Source organism: Schistocerca gregaria, chromosome X (assembly GCF_023897955.1).
Source record: "Schistocerca gregaria isolate iqSchGreg1 chromosome X, iqSchGreg1.2, whole genome shotgun sequence".
Lineage (NCBI taxonomy): Eukaryota > Metazoa > Arthropoda > Insecta > Orthoptera > Acrididae > Schistocerca > Schistocerca gregaria.
This window is the reverse complement of record NC_064931.1, coordinates 178,495,619-178,520,305: the sequence shown is the minus strand read 5'-3', so window position 1 is coordinate 178,520,305 and position 24,687 is coordinate 178,495,619. Positions and strand designations below refer to the sequence as shown.

Below are 24,687 nucleotides of genomic sequence, written 5' to 3'. Positions count from 1 at the left end.
TGTGGAATGGTTATGGTAACCATGTTCTATATTGACCCTTTTTTACCATGCTTTGAAAAATTTTATCTTCAGTTTCAAAAAATTTTCTATTTAAAATTTTCTATTAATGTTATTTCCAAATATCTTCAGGTAAAGTTGTAGGCCCACATAGTTGTGGGGCTCTTACAATATGCTCTCATTTATTCACTGTACTCAACTTTTGATATTAGCATACCTAACTCCTTAAGCAGTATACATATTGTTGTAACCCTGCTGCACATACCAGAAGGTCAGTTTATATAATTATGCATACATCAGGTAAGTTCACTTGGTACAATCCAGAAGGATACATCCATCAGAGCCATGTCATATGGCAAAACACCTACACCCAATTGAAAGACTGCTATGGAATGCTGCGGTATCTCTTGTCACAGCCAGTGGATGTTCACAGCAATCTCTCTGGTGTATCTATTGACAATGACATTGCAATATGTGGTTTTCTCCTGGACTGTGATTTGGACTTCATTATTACCCACTGATAGCACTGGCTAGCACACATATTTGCCTGTCTGTCTAATGCAGTACTTTCTTCAGACACCATTCGACAAACAGCTGTGTTTTCAGTGAACAAACCAATGGCATATGGATGCAACAAGAGTGTGGATCATGTTTAGTTCATCCCAGTTGAACCTAAAAATACTGTTCCCCAGCACTGATTTGTGAATTTTTCAACAAACTTCCAGAGTACTATATTGGCCCTAAGGTCTCCATCTCCAGAAGTTTTCCATTTTACATATTTCTAAATGAGACATTTAATTTTCACATAATTTGCACTTAATAAAATCTGTAGTGTTGAAGAAGCAGACTTACAACAGTGGTAATGGGGACCTTTATGAATTCTGTGCCAGAATAACACTTGTCAGGCCATTTTACTGGGTGTTTCAACCAAGGTGAACAAGTAGTTTTTTGAACTATGGAAGCAACAGCTCAAGCAGCCCAAGCACATGCAGAAGCTGATGGATCTGACACACCTACAATCGCTTCCAGCAATCCCAGCTTTCCAGACATTCACTGTAAATCAAAAGGACTGGGAAGTGTAGTACACGCAGTTAACACTTCAATTCTTTAAGTGCTGTGTGTGACAGTGAACCTTTATAGTATTTACAAACCCACAGATCTATCACCCTGCACAAAAACTGGCCCCTTTTTGTGACCCATCACTGCTGCCCTCACCTAAATTTACTTGCTTTTAATTGAATATCATGCACAAAAAATGCACATGGTTGCCATTTTGTTTACAGTTCCTTCAACACTGTAAAGCCACATCAGACAGTTATGCATTTTGGATCACAGACCTATAAGACCTGGGCAGAAAATGCAAGTTTATGTTCTCTTGTGGACTATGACAGCAGAATCATTAATACACAGTGGTATTTATATTAACACTTGAAAGTGAATTGTGTGCTCAATTGTTATGGCAATCAGGTCCTTCTTTAGGTGAAGTTTTGTATATTGCTATGACTTTCAAGATTTCACATTCAGCTCACTCACCCTTCAATTTCCACTGAGTATGAAATACAAGAACTGTCATAAATGTTGTGCAGACCATATGGCAATGTAGAGGCTCCTGCTTAACTGAGCTCAAATCAAATAAAAAACCATAACAGTTATTTCACTTGCCCTTGATGAAATTTTTGTAACCTGTTAAGTTGCCCTGACTGTTTTCCTCTACATGCTGTCTGTCAACAGTGTTTATGCCAGAGTCATATTACAGATGTTTCTCAGAGCATGCTGTTCCAACAACAGTTTATTACACCCATGCAAATAAATTACATCCCAGAGTTAATGGTAGCACCATACCATCTTAGATTATGAGCAATGGTTCATAACATTCTCAACTTATTCCATTTTGATACAGAAGCCTCAGTCATGATTATTAATCAGCCTAATATTTTGGACTGAGGTCTCGAAAGTTGAAATGAGTAGAACATAAGATGTGAACTTACACTCATCATAAAGTTCTGATAAAATAGTTTAGTCAGTGTAAGTTGATCCCTGACAGTTACAGTGGCCCACATGATGTAAGCTTTGCATGCTTACCTTGACCAGTCATGTAATGGGATTTTGTAAATGACTCTATGGCAGCACCACAGGGTTGTCATAGCTCTATAGACAGCTATTGTTTTCACCTGCAACCCTTTGTGCTTCACAGCTCAAGTTGGCAACAGTGCTGCAAGCTGTCAGAGATTTTCTTATGCTGTCTCAATTATAGGCCAGTTAGTTATGGAATTAACATATAAGCAAGTAACCAGAACCTTTTCTTTCTCTCTAGTAGCAGAACCCTCAGTGGAACATATTTTTGACTTGGATGCATATACAGCCTTTGGGTTTTCTATTTAACACTTGCTCTAAAGAATTCAAGATACTGTTCCTTGTACAGAAATATAATCTTTGTGTCTCCAGTATGCTCCCTTGTTTTCTCCATCCATTTCAAAATCATATGAATAATAATTAGACCAATGTGTGCTGGATGCTATGTGTTTTGTGAAACAAGGTTTTTTTCCATCAAGAATATGAATTTGGCACCTCTGAATTTGCCAGCCAGGCCTGATACCCCAGTTTGCCACCCCTCCCTCACCCCTCCCACCAGATTCGGGCCGGTAAATGTATGCAGGAAAGTCAGGATTTGGTAGCCATTTCTCATATTTATATCCAAAGAATCTCCAGATTTGTGCAAGATTACATATTACATCCAATTTATCTCCCAAATTACAACAGTAACCCATCACTTAAACTGGTTATGGAGAAAATGCAGTCTACAAACTGTCACCAAACATATCTTAAGTTGAAGGAGTGTCCCCCAACCACTCATTACCTAACCTTGTGTTAGCCTCATCTATCTCTCATGCTGGTCACAGACATGGTGTTGAGGTCCTTGTGTCATACAAGTATGGTATCTTAATTGTTTGGAATGGCCTGTCATATTTGCCTCTTATGTGCTCACCATGACAAAATAAAATTATTAACAGATAGAAAAGGTGGTTTTGACAAGTTCCACATTTTCCTGTATGGTGACAAGTTTCATCTGATCACTGATCATAAGTCACTAGTGTTGATATTTGGTCCGAAGTTAAAGTTACTGTAACAGACATTTCAGAGGACAGACTCTTTCCTAATCAAAATAACCACTATAGCATATGTTATTATATCAGCCCAGCACCCCAATGCAACTGCACTGTCACAGTTACCAAAGAACAATTTCATAAACGGGATTCGTAAACAAGAGACTGTTTGCAGTTACACTGATTACACTGATTCACAACTGGAAGAGTTTGCCATCAATTCCAGAGATGTCACAGCAGCCACACACAAGTATCCAAATTTGAGACAGATTTGACAGTTCCTATAAACCAGATGGTAACAAGCCCTTTTTTCAGTGCCTCTTCAAACTACCATTGTTTCTTTTCATGAAACCATGCTCTTCATCTTTCAAAGATGTCCAGTTATTGAAAGATGCTGATGGTTAGTGTTTACTGGTGATTCCAGAGTTTTGGCATTCCTGTATATTGTGGCTCATGCATCAGTCCCACTGCAGCAATTCCAGAATGAATAATCTGGCCTGATGACATGTGTATTAGTCATTAGTTGATGAGGATGTCATGCACATGGCTCAACACTGCTAAACTTGTTAAATGCTGAAACCAGCACAGCCTCAAGCCTACCAACCACAGCTCATGCCTACCCAGCTGTGGGACATGTTGATTTTTCTGATCCATTTCAAGGTGCAGTATGGTTGATTTTAAGAGATATGCATTCTCACTTTCCATGCATTAAATGCTAGGCAACATGACACAAAGAAGCACTAAGGTCTGGTCTCTGCTTTTTCTGCTTAAGGAGTACCATGAACTCTTGTCAATGATAACAGACAGCAGTTTTCATTCACTGGATTTCAACAGATTAGCACCAGGAATGGAATCAACCATATTATCACACCTCCACCTCCCACAGCCTCTAATGGCATGGATGACCATTTTCTGTGAATTTTGAAAATGCAGATTGAGCAACGACTTACATCTATGCCCTTTGATTCATCATTGCATTATTTTTTATCCTCTTACTAAGCAACACCAGTCCATAATCAGAGCTTGGTCGAACTCTTGCACAGACACCACTATCACTCAATGATTCAGTGTTAGATCTGTTGCAGACTCCATCAGTACAACAAGAAGAACAGTTACAACTTTGAAGATTGGTGTCCCCATCTGGATGTACACATTTGAACATATGCCTGGTTGGGTACACGGCTCCATCATCACCAAGCAATACCACCAGCTGATCCTGGTAGTCACGCCATGAGACATCCTCCCCTGACACCGAAACTGGCACTGTTTGTTCCATCTGGGGCAAACTCTGCCTGCAGATCTGTCACACCAGCATGGTCAACCCATTTTGTTCACCCCGAGGACCAACAACAGCAGACATTCAGTCCAGTTCCAGGATATCACCCCAGGTGTTGAGTGCAACTGGTATTATTATTCTCTTGCCATCTCTCAGCCCACTCTGTATCAGCACCCAGACAATATGCAGGAGGGCTTTCAGTGCGTGCCAGGTCTCATACTGGGCCCACAGATTTCTCTGGAACCAGCAGCTAATCATGAGTCCAACCCAGCCTCTATGGCATCAGACAATGCAGTAACTCTTCTACCACCAGCCACATCCCAGTTTTCACAGCAGGCCACATAACACCCACCTCATCCTCCATTGCACCAACAACTCTGTTGTGGCCCTGTGGACCAATTCAAGGGGAGAGGCATCTAGTAATCCTATCACATATGACAATGGATCGTTTGATATACATACAACCAGTGAGATTGCAAGGCATGGCATGACAGGATACAGCCATCAGTGCCAGGTCACATGGCAAAACACCTGCAGCCATCCATTTCAAAGACTGCAGTAGTGCCATGGACCAGCATGGCCTCACTTGTCAACCTGCCAATGTTTACAACAAGCCCTGAGGACTACCTGTTGACAGTGACCCTGCACTACTTAATTTTTTCCTGGGCTGTAATTTGGATTTTGTTATTACTTACCACTGAAACTGGCTACCACACAGACTTGCCTGTTTGCTGAATATGGTATAGTGTTCACTCACCATTCAACCAACAGTTCTCATTCAATGAACAAACCAATGGCATATGGGTAGACTAAGAACGTTGATCACGTACAGGGTGTTACAAAAAGGTACGGCCAAGCTTTCAGGAAACATTCCTCACACACAAAGAAAGAAAATATGTTATGTGGACATGTGTCCAGAAACGCTTACTTTCCATGTTAGAGCTCATTTTATTACTTCTCTTCAAATCACATTAATCATGGAATGGAAACACACAGCAACAGAATGTACCAGCGTGACTTCAAACACTTTGTTACAGGAAATGTTCAACATGTCCTCCGTTATCGAGGATACATGCATCCACCATCTGTCGCATGGAATCCCTGCTGCTCTGATGCAGCCCTGGAGAATGGCATATTGTATCACAGCCATCCACAATACGAGCACAAAGAGTCTCTACATTTGGTACTGGGGTTGCGTAGACAAGAGCTTTCAAATGCCCCCATAAATGAAAGTTAAAGAGGGTTGAGGTCAGGAGAGCGTGGAAGCCATGGAATTGGTCCGCCTCTACCAATCTAGCAGTCACTGAATCTGTTGTTGAGAAGCTTACGAACACTTCGACTGAAATGTGCAGGAGCCCCATCCTGCTAGAACCACATGTTGTATCGTACTTGTAAAGGCACATGTTCTAGCAGCACAGGTAGAGTATCCTGTATGAAATCATGATAACGTGCTCCCTCGAGTGTAGGTGGAAGAACATGGGGCCCAATCAAGACATCACCAACAATGCCTGCACAAACGTTCACAGAAAATCTGTGTTGATGAAGTGATTGCACAATTGCATGCAGACTCTCGTCAGCCCACACATGTTGATTGTGAAAATTTACAATTTGATCAAGTTGGAATGAAGCCTCATCCGTAAAGAGAACATTTGCACTGAAATGAGGATTGACACGTTGTTGGATGAACCATTCACAGAAGTGTACCGATGGAGGCCAATCAGCTGCTGATAGTACCTGCACATGCTATACATGGTATGGAAACAACTGGTTCTCCCGTAGCACTCTCCATACAGTGATGTGGTCAGTGTTACCTTGCACAACAGCAACTTCTCTGATGCTGACATTAGGATTATCGTCAACTGCACAAAGGATTGCCTCATCCATTGCAGATGTCGCCGTCGTTCTAGGTCTTCCCCAGTTGCGAGTCATAGGCTGGAATGTTCCGTGCTCCCTAAGATCAATTGCTTCGAATGTCTTCCTGTCAGGACACCTTCATTCTTGAAATCAGTCTCGATACAAACGTACCGCGCCACGGCTATTGCCCCGTGCTAATCCACACATCAAATGGGCATCTGCTAACTCCACATTTGTAAACATTGCATTGACTGCAAAACCACGTTCGTGATGAACACCAACCTGTTGATGCTACATACTCATGTGCTTGATGCTAGTACTGTAGAGCAAAGAGTCGCATGTCAACACAAGCACCGAAGTCAGCATTACCTTCCTTCAATTGAGCCAACTGGCGGTGAATTGAGTAAGTACAGTACATACTGACGAAACTAAAATGAGCTCTAACATGGAAATTAAGTCTTTCCGGACACATGTCCACATAACATCTTTTCTTTATTTGTGTGTCAGGAATGTTTCCTGAAACATGGCTGTACCTTTTTGTAACACCCTGTATAGTGCTTCCCAGTCCCCCTGCATTAATATGTGACTGTTTCAGCAAAATTCTAGAGTTCTTTATTGTTCCAGTGGTATCCACTACCAGAAGTTTTCTGTTTGTGGTATTTCCAGAAGAGTCAGAAACTATTCTGTGATTTATTTGCACATAATTTGTTGTTAAAGAAGCAGACCTACATCAGTACCTTTGAAAATAAAGTAGTAGGCTCCTTATAAACCTTGATTAACTTTGAATGAATGATAGTTTGTGATAAACTATCCAAAAAGAGTGATGTGATGACAATTTATGTCAATTACCTATCTGAATGAAAGATATAAACTACTACAATGGTACTTGAAGAAGGCATATAAGAAAAACTATCCCCACAAATCATTTAATGGATGAATTATTTTATCAAACAGCATATGTCCACATAAGAAGAGCAAATATTTATTGATATGAATACTATCTCCCTGCCAAGTTCAGTATTTTTTGAAATAATATTATTTCTTTCACTGACAACACTGATACATATTTCATCCCTACAACAATTTAACTTAGAGTGCTTTGCTCATAGGGTAGAGAGTAAAGAGAAAATCCATAACAAATGGATAATCTGTCAACCAAGTAAATGAACTAAAAGTGTTGAAACTGTATCTAGCCAAAAAATGTATCAAATTATAACATAGATGAAAGAAGGGTAAAGTGGGCAGATTGGGAAAGGTGGCCACTGCTTATTTGATACCTTCAGCAGTGCTGCTACCTACTAAGAAGTGGCCAGACTAGGTGTAATTGACACCATTAGTGTTGTCACTGATGTTGACAAATGAAGCTTGCTCTGTTATCTTTATGGGAAAACATTTAGGTTTTTCAATCATTTAATGCAAGGTAAGTCATACATATTACTTTAGTTGCTTTACTTTTATGTATAGCAATAGATTTTTGTGATATCAAAGTTCACGCAATGCCTTTTGGCTTACAAATGTAAGTCAATGTTGTTTCCTTCCATTGTATTGTTTCACATGTGAACCACTCATACAGACATGGTGTCCGATTGGGAAAACTGGCCATGCCACATGTCGGGAAAATTGGCCAAGGCGATCACTTTTCCCAGTGGATGGCCACTATTCCTGACAGTTCATTTTCAATCTGTTTGTCCTAATGGGAATTAGCTAACCCCATACTACATGTATAATATAACAAGTGAAATTAAAACATTGTAAATTGTTTTATACACAAACGTAATATCCACTATGCTGCCCTTCTGTAAGGGTTTGTAAGTTCTGTCCTTCTGCAAGGGTTTGCAAGAGCTTCAAGGTGCTAAGAAAATACAGCCAAAAAACAGAGCAAAAAACATGAGACCCTGTTTTGATGCAAAAAGGGAACTAAAGCAGCAAAGAGTTATAACATGTCTTTTACAGCACCAGTAAAACAATTAAATATTCCAGGTACAACAAGAGCAAGAAATATTTAACTACATGTTGAAACAGAAAAGTGATTTTATGGAATTACAGTGAATGACCTGCAGCAATTAGCATTCCAGTTGACAGAGCATAACAAAACAGCACATCATTTCAACAAAGAGTCTGAAATGGCACGCAAAGACTTGGTGGTGTGCTTTAGAAAACAGAATCCTAATATTAGTCTTAGGAAGCCAGAATCCACCTCTATGGCTAAAGCACAAGCATTTAACAAGGTGAAAATAGACAAGTTTTTGATATCCTTAACACATTGCAAGATAAATGATTTCATCCCACTCATCATACTTTTAACATGGATGAAACTGGTCTTCTGACAGTTCAGTCCAAGAACAGCAAAGTATTTGCACTCAAAGGAAGACAGCAAGTCAGAACTGCTAATTCAGCTGATAGAGATTTGCTGTCGACTTTTATAGTGTGTATTTGCTGTTGATTTTTATAGTGTGTATTTGTTGTCGACTTTTGTAGTGTGTATGTCTGCAGGAGGAAATTTAATTCCCCATTTTTTAATCTTGTCTAGGTGAATAATGAAGGTTAAACTTAAAATTGGGGCTCTGCCAGGAACCAAGTTTGTGTGCCACGCTAGTGGGTGGATGCAGAGTGACAATTTTTTTGGATTGGTTCAAACATTTAAAAAAATGCAAAACAAACTGCTCAAGATCCAATTCCACTGCTCTTAGATGGTCACTCGACCCGTATTAAGAGCACAGATTTCATTGACAAGACCAGAGAAAATCATACAACTGTTGTGTGCTTGCCCCCACACTGTAGCCACGAGCTCCAACCTTCGGATGTGGCATTCACATTCCTTGTACACACAAGTTTGTGAAAAATTTCTTCACAATAATCCAGGAAGAACTATTACACAGTTTCAAATAAGTTTGCTCTTGGGTGAAGCATTTCTTCCTGCAGTCATTCAAATGACAGCAAGTAATGACTTTAGAAAGTATGGAATATTTCCTTTAATCCCTAACATGTTTATCGGTGAGGACTATACTGCAGCTGAGCTTACTGATATTCCTCTGAATAGGGACATTAATATTATGCCTTGTTCAAATATTGGTCCTCATCGTGAAAGTGCTGGTTCCTGTGGATGCCAAACTGCTGTGTCTTCTCCAAATAGGCCTACTGGTTCATTTCTGGAACTAACTTATGAGCTGTCTTCAAGTGCAGACTGCCTTCAGATTATAACTGATAAGCCTTGTCCAAGAGAAGTTTCCCCTCAGTGTCCGACCACTAAAAAACATCCCTCTGAGTATCGACCATGTGGGTTCTACATAATTCCCAAAGGATGTAAAATATTTGCCTAAGAAACAAAGTGTGACTCAAAGACAAACTAGGAGTAAAAAAAGGAAAGACTGCCACAATCACTTCAAGTCCTTATAAACATATTTGGCTGAAGCTAAAAGAAGGAAAGATGAAGAGTTTTTAATGAAAAAGAGGAAGTTCAAAGAAAAACAAACAGATAAGGCCAATATTCTACTATATAATGAAAGACAAAACAAAGGTAGGCCTTAGAAGCTGAAAGTGAGACAAATGCTAAGATAGTTTTTGCTGAAAAGGAACTTCTTCAAGATGAAATGGAAGAAGGAAATTTCACTGATGAGAACAGTGACACAGACTGCTTTTACTACAAGAAATTTTATAGATGTAAAAAAATAAAAAATAAAATAAAATAAAAATAAAAATAAAGGGCAGTTGAGACGTCAGAGTAAGTGCACTGGATGTGATGAGGATGATGACAACTTCACTTGCAAATTTTGTACATGATTTAATATTGTTTCTGAGTGGATAAATTGTGAATGAATTAGACTGGAATAGTAACCCATAGGTAGTTATTGATTTCTCTATTTACATCACTAGGAATAATTAATACTTCTCATTTGTTTACCTTTCTGTGCCAGCAATGTAATGCAACACATTTCTTTCTCATTTGCATTATTATTCTCCTAATAATAACCGATGGTGAAATAAAAAGTAAAAGCTTATACTTTTTTTTTTTTTAAGTACAGTCTATTTGTAAATGGCGGCAAAGGAATGGCCACTTTACCCCATCAGGTAGGGAAAAGTGGCTGCTATGTAAGCATTCAGAAAAACATTTATATATCCTATAAAATATACCTTTACCTTAGCTACAAATATTTTGTCTGATACCTTACAGTATGCAGATTTGAGATGTATATGCCACAAGCTTCTGTTAATAGCCATGGTTACATGAAAATTCAATTTCACTTACAGTGACCAACCTTCCCTATTACTCTTTCCTTCTTAGCCTTATCTTGCTCTGCCATGTGCACCATATTGCCAGAATGCATTTGAGCTCACTTGGTTGCCAGTACACATTTGTCAACAGTCTCAAAAGTATTGAAAATATTGCAGATGACTAAATTTTCTGTGACATTTGCTGTACTTGACTATAATCCATCCTCCCAATATAGTAATAACATTACAGCTGCATAATACATTGCACAGCTTTGCTAATATGTGATCCCCAACTGCCAAGTCAGCCTGATGTTTCAGGATTAGGTGTTCTTTAATCATTATTGTGCATCAATAGTACCAATCAATGCATCACTGAAAGTGAAAAACATCAGTTTTCAAACTGATCGTAGGACATTACCTTGTATGAAAAAGACACTGGAATACTATTCTAGTTGTTCCTAGTACAGTGATCAATTGTGTGTATCGTGAAGTTCATCACAAAGGCACATGTAAACTGACACCTCAACCATAACATAAGTAACAGTGAAACATTCATAAATGTCAGAGCAATACTAAACTGTCATGGAAATAATTTTGAATTCATACTCACTTTCATTCTGATTGACATGTACTATTAGAAATCAAAAATTTGCTCTTGATGAATACACACAATTCACATTGTCTATAGATGAATAAACCAAATTTAATATTTTGTAACACAATGCAAAGATTACAGGTAAATACAAATGAGAAAAACAAAATATAAAATTAAAATGAAATCATTATGAAGTTGAATATTCAAAATAATATTTTATTTGTTGTCAAATGTGTGCCATATATCAATTGTGTTTTACAGTTTACTACCCACACAAACAATAATGTGTTTTTTCATAATGTTTTCAGTAATTTGTATATTTATGGAATTTGGTGTATACAAAAAGTAACCACATTTGTGTGGTACTTGTATAAATGTCCATCAATGAATCTTTGAAATCTATGTCTGTAGAAACAAGAGGAAGATATGTATTGGGTAGAGCGACACACCTAGTTAAACAGCTGTATGCCAAGATACAGTTTAAATATTCATTTTGAATATGGCTATAATTTGTAACAAATCATAGTTAAATTCAATTCCAAGACAAATTTTGTTATTTGCTTTGTCTCAGGATTTCAAAATTTGCTGAATCTGTTCCCCTTCCCTTCCCAATTTCAAAAAATTAACTCACTTAGAGTTGTTTCAAATATGATAATACAAGCAGAACAGTAACAGACTGATGCTCTACCTTAAAATCATCTAGTGCATTTGGTATATCTTCATCAGAGTAGCCTTTCATTGCTTTTGTAGCTACTGGTCCCATGTAGTTATTTACCACTGCAAATTCCATAAGTGACAAGAACACAAATACAGAACACGAAGACATCCACACATCTATGGCTTTCACGTAAGACACTGGAGGCAAGGACTGTTGACTCTGTGTATTTTGTGTAGCTGAAAAATAAACATACTTAAATCAGAACAAGTGATATAACATTGAAAAAAATGTGATAATATTTATAAATATGAGAACTTTCATTCAAATGGAGGGTCTATGAGTTTCATTCCTCATATTTAATAGTATCTCTTCCTACATAGCACTATATTTTAATGAAAAGGAATCCCAGTTTAGTTAAATGTTGTATGGTATCACCAGTATGCAATGGTGCAGAAATATATATTCTGTGTGTGTGTTTGTGTGTTTTATTTATTGTGCCTATCTACTGGCGCTTTCCCGCTTGGTGGGTCTTGGAATCTTTGTTTTTAATATATTTTTCCCATGTGGAAGTTTCTTTCTATATATATATATATATATATATATATATATATATATATATATATATATATATATATATATATATATATATATATATATATATATATATTTCCCACCAAGCGGGAAAGCGCCGGCAGACAGGCACATGAACAAAACACACAAACACACACACAGAATTACGAGCTTTCCCAACTGGCAGTTGCTTCGTCAGGAAAGAGGGAAGGAGAGGGAAAAATGAAAGGATGTGGGTTTTAAGGGAGAGGGTAAGGAGTCATTCCAATCCCGGGAGCGGAAAGACTTCCCTTAGGGGAAAAAAAGGACAGGTGTACACTCGCACACACACACACACACATACACAGTATGTGCGGATGGATATGTGTGTTTGTGTGTGTGTGCGAGTGTACACCTGTCCTTTTTTTCCCCTAAGGGAAGTCTTTCCGCTCCCGGGATTGGAATGACTCCTTACCCTCTCCCTTAAAACCCACATCCTTTCATTTTTCCCTCTCCTTCCCTCTTTCCTGACGAAGCAACTGCCAGTTGCGAAAGCTCGTAATTCTGTGTGTGTGTTTGTGTGTTTTGTTCATGTGCCTGTCTGCCGGCGCTATATATATATATATATATATATATATATATATATGTGTGTGTGTGTGTGTGTGTGTGTGTGTCTTCCTCTTTCTCTCCATGCATTTTAATTCTCAGAACATGTCACATATGAAAATAGCCCACTAAGGAATCATTGCTACTAGTTATATAGCTGCTTTCAGATTTTAGTATCAGATTGTGATTACAAGATCTTAACAGTTTTAATAAAGCTGTTTTCTAATAATGGAACTGTAAATCTGGCAACAAAACAGTCATTTGCTATAAGCCATAAAGGTATTTGTATTTGTGTCTCTCTATTTGTCCTGTAAATTGAGATTTAGTACATAGTTTGTACAAATAATATAGGATAAGTCAGATTTGAAGTAGTACATACAAGTTAATACATAGTGAGATTTAGAAAAAAAATTCAATGCATGTTGAATATTGGTAACATAATTATAAAATTGATAAAATGGTTGCAAGAATAGTATGGTTAATAACATGTGACCACTTACACTACATTTTCTTGGTGCTCCAAACACTCAGGAACAGAACAGAAGCAGTGGTCAAGCGAGAACTCTTTCAGTTTCACTTTAAACTTACGAAAATTATGTATCAATTTCAGATAGGATGGCATGTGGTTAAATAACATAATGTCAGTATGATACACTTCGCCCTTACAAATATTCATACTTACTTTATTGACATGTAGGTAATCCTTCTGCCTAGTATCATGATAGTGGAAATCATAATTATGCTTGAAGACATTTTCTTCTTTTAATAATTTAGTTTTATGTAGATTAGTACTTCCGTAGCTATACAAAAATGGAAGGGGCAGTACATTGAGAGTTTTAAATATTGGTCTAGAGGAGTCTCTGTATTTAGCATGTGTTATTATTCTAACAATCCTTTTTTTGTAGTGTAAATTTTTTTCTAGTTCTTGTATCATTAGTGAAAGGATACTGTCATGGTACACTGTGACCAGTGATGTATGGTTTTTATTTTGTGATAGTGTTCTTACATCTTATGTAAATATATTTAACCTTTCATTTACATTCTTCAGGTGTCTTCCACTTCAGGTTGTCTTGGATGGGTGCACTTAAAAATTTTGGTCACATTCACAGATGAAACAGTTTTCATCAATGCTAAAAGTTGGCGTTGCTAGATGGAGGTTCTGTGAAGTATGGAAATTGACTGTTACTGTTTCTTCAGAATTTACTATTAGTTAGTTTGTTCTGATCCACTGTGTTAAATTTTGTATTATATGTGCAGCTATTTTTCATAGGCTGTCTTCATGGTATGACTTAATTAGGATATTTGTTCCATCTGCAAAATATACTGTTGTCCCTTTAGTTAATTTTTCTGAGATTCTTAACAAAAAGAATGAAAAGACTGGACCCAAGCTCACATCTATTTCTGGATCTTAGATGTTCACTTCATGGGGACAGAGGAAATCCTTATAAATGTTGAACATGTCAGAGAAATCTATGAGGATTAAACATTTTAAACAAGAATCAAATATGCCTAATTTCGTCTCCCTTTTTAACAGTCCCTGTTTCTCTGTTTTTTAATCAGAAATTCACTAAAAAATGATTACATTGTGATCAATAGGTGAAGTACATAAACAAATGGTTACAGAATATGTTCACTTTACCTGTTGTTGTTGTTGTGGTCTTGAGTCCTGAGACTGGTTTGATGCAGCTCTCCTTGCTACTTTATCCTGTGCAAGCTTCTTCATCTCCCAGTACCTACTGCAACCTACATCCTTCTGAATCTGCTTGGTGTATTCATCTCTTGGTCTCCCTCTATGATTTTTACCCTCTACATTGCCGTCCAATACTAAATTGGTGATCCCTTGATGCCTCAGAACATGTCCTACCAACCGATCCCTTCTTCTAGTCAAGTTGTGCCACAAACTTCTCTTCCCCCAATCCTATTCAACACCTCTTCATTAGTTATGTGATCTACCCATCCAATCTTCAGCATTCTTCTGTAGCACCACATTTTGAAAGATTCTATTCTCTTCTTGTCTAAACTATTTATTGTCCATGTTTCACTTCCATACATGGCTACACTCCATACAGATACTTTCAGATACGACTTCCTGACATTTAAATCTATACTCGATGTTAACAAATTTCTCTTCTTCAGAAACGCTTTCCTTGCCATTGCCAGTCTACATCTCTACTTCGACCATCATCAGTTATTTTTCTCCCCAAGTAGCAAAACTCCTTTACTACTTTAAGTGTCTCATTTCCTAAACTAATTCCCTCAGCATCACCCGACTTAATTCGGCTACATTCCATTATCCTCGTTTTGTTTTTGTTGATGTTCATCTTATATCCTCCTTTCAAGACACTGTCCATTCTGATCAACTGCTCTTCCAAGTCCTTTGCCATCTGACAGAATTACAATGTCATCGGCGAACCTCAAAGTTTTGATTTCTTCTCCATGGATTTTAATACCTACTCCAAATTTTTCTTTTGTTTCCTTCACTGCTTGCTCAATATACAGTTTGAATAACATCGGGGAGAGTCTACAAACCTGTCTCACTCCCTTCCCAACCACTGCTTCCCTTTCATGCCCCTCAACTCTTATGACTGCCATTTGGTTTCTATACAAATTGTAAATAGCCTTTTGCTCCCCATATTTTACCCCTGCCACCTTCAGAATTTGAAAGAGAGTATTCCAGTCAACATTGTCAAAAGCTTTCTCTAAGTCTACAAATGCTAGAAACGTAGGTTTGCCTTTCCTGAATCTAGCTTCTAAGATAAGTCGTAGGGTCAGTATTGCCTCACATGTTCCAATATTTCTACGGAATCCAAACTGATCTTCCCCTAGGTCGGCTTCTACTAGTTTTTTCATTCGTCTGTAAAGAATTCGCGTTAGTATTTTGCAGCCGTGACTTATTAAACTGATAGTTCAGTAATTTTCACATCTTTCAACACCTACTTTCTTTGGGATTGGAATTATTATATTCTTCTTGAAGTCTGAGGGTATTTCACCTGTCTCTTACATCTTGTTCACCAGATGGTAGAGTTTTGTCAGGACAGGCTCTCCCAAGGCCGTCAGTAGTTCCAATGGAATATTGTCTACTCCCGGGGCCTTGTTTTGACTTAAGTCTTTCACTACTCTGTCAAACTCTTCACGCAGTATCATATCTCTCATTTCATCTTCATCTCCATCCTCTTCCCTTTCCATAATATTTTCCTCAAGTACATCTCCCTTGTATAGACCCTCTATATACTCCTTCCACCTTTCTGCTTTCCCTTCTTTGCATAGAACTGGGTATCCATCTGAGCTCTTGATGTCATACAATTGGTTCTCTTTTCTCCAAAGGTCTCTTTAATTTTTCTGTAGGCAGTATCTATCTTACTCCTAGTGAGATAAGCCTCTACATCCTTACATTTATCCTCTAGCTGTACCTGCTTAGCCATTTTGCACTTCCTGTCAATCTCATTTTTGAGACGTTTGTATTCCTTTTTGCCTGCTTCATTTACTGCATTTTTATATTTTCTCCTATCATCAATTAAATTCAATATTTCTTCTGTTACCCAAGGATTTCTACTAGCCCTCATCTTTTTACCTACTTGAGCCTCTGCTGCCTTTACTACTTCATCCCTCAAAGCTACCCATTCTTCTTCTACTATATTTCTTTCCCCCATTCCTGCCATTTGTTCCCTTATGCTCTCCCTGAAACTCTGTACAACCTCTGGTTCTTTCAGCTTATCCAGATCCCATGTCCTTAAATTCCCACCTTTTTGCAGTTTCTTCAGTTTTAATCTACAGTTCATAACCAATAGATTGTGGTCAGAGTCCACATCTGCCCCTGGAAATGTCTTACAATTTAAAACCTGGTTCCTAAATCTCTGTCTTACCATTATATAATCTATCTGAAATCTGTCAGTATCTCCAGGCTTCTTCCATGTATACAACCTTCTTTTATGATTCTTGAACCAAGTGTTAGCTATGATTAATTTGTGCTCTGCACAAAATTCTACCAGGCGGCTTCCTCTTTCATTTTACCCCAAATCCATATTCACCTACTACGTTTCCTTCTCTCCCTTTTCCTACTACTGAACTCCAGTCACCCATGACTATTAAATTTTCAGCTCCCTTCACTATCTGAATAATTTCTTTTATTTCGTTATACATTTCTTCAATTTTTTTGTCATCTGCAGAGATAGTTGGCATATAAACTTTTACTACTGTAGTAGGCGTGGGCTTCATGTGTATCTTGGCCACAATAATGCATTCACTATCCTGTTGGATTATTAAACCTACTCCTGCATTACCCCTATTTGATTTTGTATTTATAACCTGACCAAAAGTCTTGTTCCTCCTGCCACTGAACTTCACCAATTCCCACTATATCTAACTTTAACCTATCCATTTCCCTTTTTAAATTTTCTAACCTACCTGCCCAATTAAGGGATCTGACATTCCACGCTCTGATCTGTAGAACGCCAGTTTTCTTTCTCCTGATAATGACATCCTCTTGAGTATTCCCCACCTGGAGATCCGAATGGGGGACTATTTTACCTCCGGAATATTTTACCCAAGAGGACAACATCATCTTTAACCATACAGTAAAGTTGCATGCCCTCGGGAAAAATAATGGCTGTAGTTTCCCCTTGCTCTCAACCGTTCGCAGTACCAGCACAGCGAGGCTGTTTTGGTTAGTGTTACAAGGCCAGATCAGTCAATCAGCCAGACTGTTGCCCCTGCAACTACTGAAAAGGCTGCTGCCCCTCTTCAGGAACCACGCGTTTATCTGGCCTCTCAACAGATACCCCTCCATTGTGGTTGCACCTACGGTATGGCTAATTGCATCACTGAGGCACGCAAGCCTCCCCACCAACGGCAAAGTCCTTGGTTCATGGGGGGGGGGGGGCTAGGTTTGCAATAAAAATATGGGGTGCAATGCTGAAGAAGGTACTGCTTTTATATTATTACATAAAATCCTATGTCTTAATCTCCACAACTTACTTTCCATTAATATTAAGACACTAATCACAACAAACAATCAACTTCTGTAAACCATTTTGATATAAATTCTGCTCTCTGGATTTCCATCATCATCAGTGTTCTGCATAAAGGCAGATTTGCACATGTAAATCTCCACGTTCTCCTGTCTTCTGAAATTCTCTTCAGGTCCACATAACATATGTTTCCCTTTATGTCATCTGTCTGTATCTTCTCCTTCTTATCTTACATCCTCTGTATCTTCTCCTTCTTATCTTAAATCTCTTACAATAAACTAGACCTTCCAAAGCATCTGTTAGTGAGCACTCATGTCTTGACGAATGTCCCATCCAGTTATTCTTACTTTCTCTTATAATCTGCAGCAGTCTTCTACTCTCACCAAATCTTTCCAGCTCTCTTTCATTACTCACTCTTTCCATCCAGCTTATCTTCTCCATTTTCCTCCTCATCAACATTTCAAATGCTTTTAGCTTTTTTATCCTCTTGTCCCAGTGTCCATGTTTCTGCCCCATACAGTGCCACACATCAGACAAAGCACTTGCCAGGTCTTTTCCTTAAACCATTATGTAGTTTTCCACTTAATAATCTCCTCTCTGTTGAATGCCTCTACATCTACATCTATACTCTGCAAACCACTGTTAAGCGTATGGCAGAGGGTATGTCCCATTGTACTAGTTATTGGATTTTCTTCCCAGTCCATTAACATATGGATTGCAAGAAGAATGACAGTTTGAATGTTTCTACATGTCCTGTAATTATTCTAATATTGTCCTCATGATTCCTAGTGATCAGTATATAGGGGGTTGTAGTATATTTCTAGAGTTATCATTTAGAGCCAGTTCTTGAAACGTTGTTAGTAAATTTTCTTGGGATAATTTACATCGCTCTTCAAGAGTCTGCAGTTCAGTTTCTTCTGCACTTCTGTGACTCTCTCCCATGGGGCAAATAAACCTGTGACCATTCCTCTGTTAGCTTGATCTGCTATGGATCTCACATACTTGAGTAAGATTCTACAATGGGTTGCACGAGTGATTTGTAAGCAATCTCATTTGTAGACTGATTGCACTTCCCCAATATTCTACCATTAAATGAAGTCTGCCACCTGCTTTACCCATAACTAAGCCTATACAATCATTCCATTTCATATCCTTACAAAGTGTTATACTCTTATCTGTATGAGTTGGCTGATTCCAACTGTTACATGTTGATATTATAGTCACAGGATATTAAGTTTTTTCATTTTCTGAAGTTCACAATTTTACATTCCTGCTCATTTAAAGAAAGTTGCCAGTCTTCACACCACTTAGAAGTCTTATCAAGATCTGACTGAATATTATGCAGTTCAATTCAAACTTCATTAAAGATGAAACTTCCTGGCAGATTAAAACTGTGTGCCGGACCGAGACTCGAACTCGGGACCTTTGCATTTCGCGGGCAAGTGCTCTACCAACTGAGCTACCCAAGCATGACTCATGCCCCGTCCTCACAGCTTTACTACCGCCAGTACCTTGTCTCCTACCTTCCAAACTTTACAGAAGCTCTCCTGCGAACCTTGCAGGCCTAGCCTCCTGAAAGAAAGGATATTGTGGAGACATGGCTTTAATTGTGAGAATCTACAAATGAAGACTGCATGGCTCTCACTGAATTTTCAGTTTTTCTTGGTTGTTCAGTATAAAACTATAATCAAAATGGCTATCCCAGTTCTGTTGTCATGTACCTTGTCTACATTGTTTATGTTCTACATATGGCCCTGACACTGCTTACTATCTGACTGTGGTATCAAATATAAAATTGATGGATATATTTCCTATGATTATTTCAGTACAAGCCTGCACCTTGTTTCAATACAAGCTTGCAGCTTGCCAAGATGTTGTGTAATTGGAAGTTATGCATATGTTGGCTAGCCCACAGTTTTGTTGGTTCTTTGTATTGTGCTTCTAAAATGTGAAAAAGTTGCTATCCACTTTGATAACTAAGCTATATGTAACCCACATTTTGTCTTTTGGTACTCTCTCCCAGCTTTTAGGTAGGATTCTAATCAAGGGAGAATTACTTTTAAAAAACATTGGCCACCTACCACCTTTGTACCAGCAGAAGTACCTCATCAACAATTTCTTTCAAATACTTGTGAATGTTTGCAACACATATATTGCACACAACTGATCACAAAGATGGGAACCACGAAAAGAGAAACTTATCAGTTTCTCAATCTATTGATTCTTGACTTAAACCATAAAAGTTATCTCTGTGATAAGAAGTTTACATGTTTATTTTTGCTTAATTCCCATCACTGGGATCAGTGGTGTACTAGGAAATGGACTTATAACCTGAAATCTAGGTTGTGCAGTAATAATAAACTCTGTGAAACAAGACTAGAAAAGTAAACTATGGAAACTTCAGGTTAGAATATTAACAATGTAAGGAAAAAATAGATTGCTACGTGCTGTAAAGATGGATTGCTGAGTTGCAGACAGGCACAACAAAAAGAGACTTACACATCGAGCTCCAGTCCAGGCTGCCAGAGATGGCAGTTACGTGACTGTGAGGTATGTTTGCTTGTGTGTGTGTGTGTGTGTGTGTGTGTGTGTGTGTGTGTGTGTGTGTGTGTGTGTGTGTGTGTGTGTGTGTTTCCTTTTCTGAAGAAGACTTTGCTTAAAAGTTAACGCATACATATGTTTTGGTTTTGCCTGTCTTCAACTCAATTTTTCAAAATGGTTCAGATGACTCTAAGCACTATGGGACTAAACATCTGAGGTCATCAGTCCCCTAGACTTAGAACTACTTAAACCTAACTAACCTAAAGACCACACACACATCCATGCCCGAGACAGGATTGGAACCTGTGACCGAAGCAGCAGTGCGGTTCTGGACTGAAGCGCCTAGAACCGCCCAGCCACAGTAGCCGACCTCAATTTTTCATTTCAAGGTAAATAACAATCTATCTTTCCCTTGTAGTGTTGAAGGCTAAAAAGGTGCTTCACTTAATTAACATGATATATAGTATTTCACCAAAAATCCACAGCTGAATCAGATAAAATGATACATTCCTATAATCACAAGAAGTTGTAGCTGCTTCATTTTCTTGATAAATCATTATTTTTATGAACATTGGCCATACAGTAAACTACTTGCTACTATGCAAGCCATGACTGTCCAGTAAAACCAACACTGGCAGTAATATCTGGAATTGTACAATGAAGTCACAAAGAGGAAAGGAGAGAAGGTGAGAGATGCATTCTAACCTGCTAAAAGGAGTTTTTTGAAGTACAAAAGAGTGTCACACATGTGAAATCAAATGTCAGAAAAATGCAATATAGAATTTAAAAAAATTACATGAGAATAACATGCTTACAGTTAAGTGGCTTGACAGATACCATTTCAGTCAAAACATCAGCATTCATTTTTATTTACCATGAATACAATATTTGTCAGAAACAGATATGTACACAAATACTTAAGAATGTAAAACAGTTCTTAGGCTACTGTAGTCAAGCAACAGGAAATTTAAAAATAATTACCTCACACTATTGAACTATTTGCCACTTCAGATTTGCACAAGTTAAATACTGCATGGCATTCACACTATGTAGTACACTTTCATAATGCAAACATACATTACTTCTGCTACAAAATCCATCAGTGAAGTGAAAGAAGATGTCATTAATCAGTCCTTCAGGCTCCTCTTAACAATACCTTATAAAGAGTTAAACATTTGGTAGTCGTTGGCAAGTAATTAAAAATATGTTTGTTTCAATAATGGAGGTATTTTTGGACCAAATTAAGCCCCCTTAAGTTTAATGTAGAGTATGCTTATTTGTGGTAGGCTCCATTGGTTTTTCAAACTGAGATATTGACTGAAGATAGGGATTTGTTATTTATGAAAAAAACTCATTGAAGAACTGAATATACTGAGAATCACATGATATCATGAAGATAAATGAATGAAACCACAGAAAGTCTCTTAAGAGCGTTCATGGTTGCAGAAAATGACAAGAAAATTTACAGTTATCGAATTATTATAATCATTTTGTGTGTTTACTAAAATATTTCCTGGATTATATTTTCATTTCATTCTATTATGTATAAATGGAGACAATTTGCTAAAAACATTGTCATTCACTGCTTGATAAACAGGGTACTTTGGATCATAACAGTAAGTTACCTAATACTCATAAAAATCTTAGTGTGAGTGCACTCATCAAATTTAAAGAAAACACAGTAAGGACAAGAAACATAAGAGATGATATCTGTATAATTACACCAACACATGTTTCTATAGTCATGTTACACATATATTTATTTTCAGATGAGCTAAGACTGAGGTTACTGTGCCATTCTCTGGTCAAATTATACAACTATATTTGCAATTTAAAACTTTTCTTTTCCTTTGCCTGAGATGGTAAAAGTAATTCCTGTATATATAACAGGACATGAGAATAAATGCCAAATGAGAGATAACTATTTAATATGAACTTTGACTATTTCAAGTCCAGTGAAACTGACTTGCTTTAGACAAATGATAGAATGCTTCACTGTCACCATGGTACAGATTTTATGTTTGAGATAGGCATAATTTTAAATTTCCTTTCTTTGTTTTTCATTCTATCAACTAGAACTAAAACCTGACTTTTTATTAAAATGGCTATTCTCTGAAACTTCATAAACAAATGAGTAATGGTATGATATCAGTTAAATATTCTTACCCAATGTTAGAAGTGATGTTACACCAAGAGTCACTCTTGCAGGTATGGCTTCAGGCTTAATCCAGAAAGATATCCATGACATAACAACAATGAGAGCAGAAGGAATATATGTATGAAACAGATGGTAACCAAGGCGTCTTCTTAAGTTGAACACAACTACCAGGCATGTAAAATTACCTGAAACATATTTTCACATCTAGTAAGTAATCAGCACATATATTAATTACAGAATTGTTTGAATGTCTCTATTATAGGCACATAAAAAGCTGGAAAGTGTGGATTAGAAACACAAATTTATTGAATTCAGTTAGTATGGTTTCAGGTCCAAAGAAAAAGAAAACAAAGAGACAATTCTTTGACTGGAAAGAATGGGTAATACACTCCAGACTATGAAACTGTTAGTCATTATGAAAAGATGACATTAGATAGGAAAATTGGTTAGGTGTGGACTGTTTCCAGTGAAGACAGTCATTGAGATATTTCACTGGTAAAAAATTAAAAAAAAGGTTATTATAAAATCTCTGAAATTTCTTCCTCATTTATGAGTTCTTTCTGAATGACAAATGTTTGCTGCCCTGCTGACATGATGATTTATCATACAAGAATGCCAAATCAGTGATTATGATGATAATTTTTACAGCAAGAAATTTGGACAATGCAATGAAAGTGGTTTTCGTTACTTTTCAGAAAACTTTGCGTTCCAAAGGATAATGTATCCTCTGTAAGTGATGTTTCCCTCCTACAAGACAGAATCCTGCAGACCTACAGCATACTTGCATTCCACAGGTGACCATGTTTCAGGCATAGTCTGCCACAACAAGTACAAGGGCATGGTATGTTCCTATGCCCTTTCATGTGCCTGCCAGCAGCTCATGCCATACCCATAGGCTGCAACAGTTTTTAGGATGGTGCTCTACCACAGACTGGCAGTTTGGCCTCAGCTATCAAATCAGACATTCTATCAAGTTCTCTGGGCCAGGCACCAGTTGCATCCACAGCCAATCAGTCAGAGATCTTACTAAGAAATCATTGTTGGACAGCCACCATGCAGCGTTTACCTTAAAATCACTATCAAGGCAGTGATTTAACTTCTTCACCCTTGAGCTTTATGCCATCAAGTACTAATCATGTTAGTGATAATCTATAACTAAATTTACACAGTTAATCATTAATGAATCTAGACTTGAAACATTCTGTTAGTCACTTGGCCTTCATTCACTTAATCATTATTTGCTTGCTTTGGTTGGACTCCAAGTATCAATTAGATTTTAATTTGTAAATAACTTATTCCAAGAAGGCATTTCTGTTTATGTACTAGTTAATAAGGTTGTTCTGCATTGTTCATCTGAGTAGTGTTCTCATTGTGCACCTACCACGGCAGGACATATGAGACTGGCAATGAGCACAAAAAATTTGTGAGTTTTCATTCCACCATTTTGCCGAGGACAGCCTCAACATTTTTGTCCAAGCACTGGCGATGATCTCAATATTATTTTCCCCCCCAGTTGGAAATGGCCTCAACATTTTCATCTGACCACTGGCAATGGCACATGTTTCATCCCACCACTGGTGATGGCTTACACATTTTCATCCAACCACTGCCAATGGCTTCAACATTTACACTCCACTATTGGAAACAGCTTCTATATTTTTATCTCACCACTTTGTGATGAGAGTAACCCTTTTCATCAGCTCCACTGCTGTCACCCTATATTTTGTCACATCATTTTGTAGGGTCAACATTTTCTTTGGCTCTAGTGGTAACAATCAAAGTTTCATCCCATCACCTAACAATGAGGCAGAAAAGTTTTTCATCAATTCCAACATCACAACTGGCTCCTGCAACACCTTTCAACATTTCATTCTGTCACCTGGTGTCAAGATTAAAGAACTTTTCATTGGCTGCAGTACTGCCATTAGTTCCTGTGCCACCTCCTAATGTTTCATCCCATCAGTCAAACTGAGGTAGAAGACTTTCTTTCATTGGCTCTGGCACTGCCGTTGGCTGTAGCACCTCCTCTCAATGGTTTGTCCTAACAAATATGTTCATCCTTGACACAAAAGTGACTCCTCAAGTCCTATGCATCTTGCATAACATGCAGCAAATGCACAGATGCATTTAGGAGAAGCTTGACAGCATCAACAGGATGCCAGAGGATCTC

The 24,687-nt window shown here is 37.8% G+C and overlaps 1 protein-coding gene across 1 annotated transcript in view; it reads right to left on the bottom strand.

Moving 5' to 3' along the window:
• LOC126298578 (glycine receptor subunit alpha-2) overlaps window positions 1-24,687 on the bottom strand; it is a 156,102-nt gene that overhangs the window by 4,366 nt on the left and 127,049 nt on the right. The window contains exons 6-7 of the mRNA XM_049989949.1: window positions 22,526-22,702; window positions 11,727-11,932 (exon numbers count right to left, since the gene is read on the bottom strand). Of these exons, the coding sequence (XP_049845906.1) occupies window positions 11,727-11,932; window positions 22,526-22,702 (383 nt within the window). The remainder of the gene's footprint in view (window positions 1-11,726; window positions 11,933-22,525; window positions 22,703-24,687) is intronic.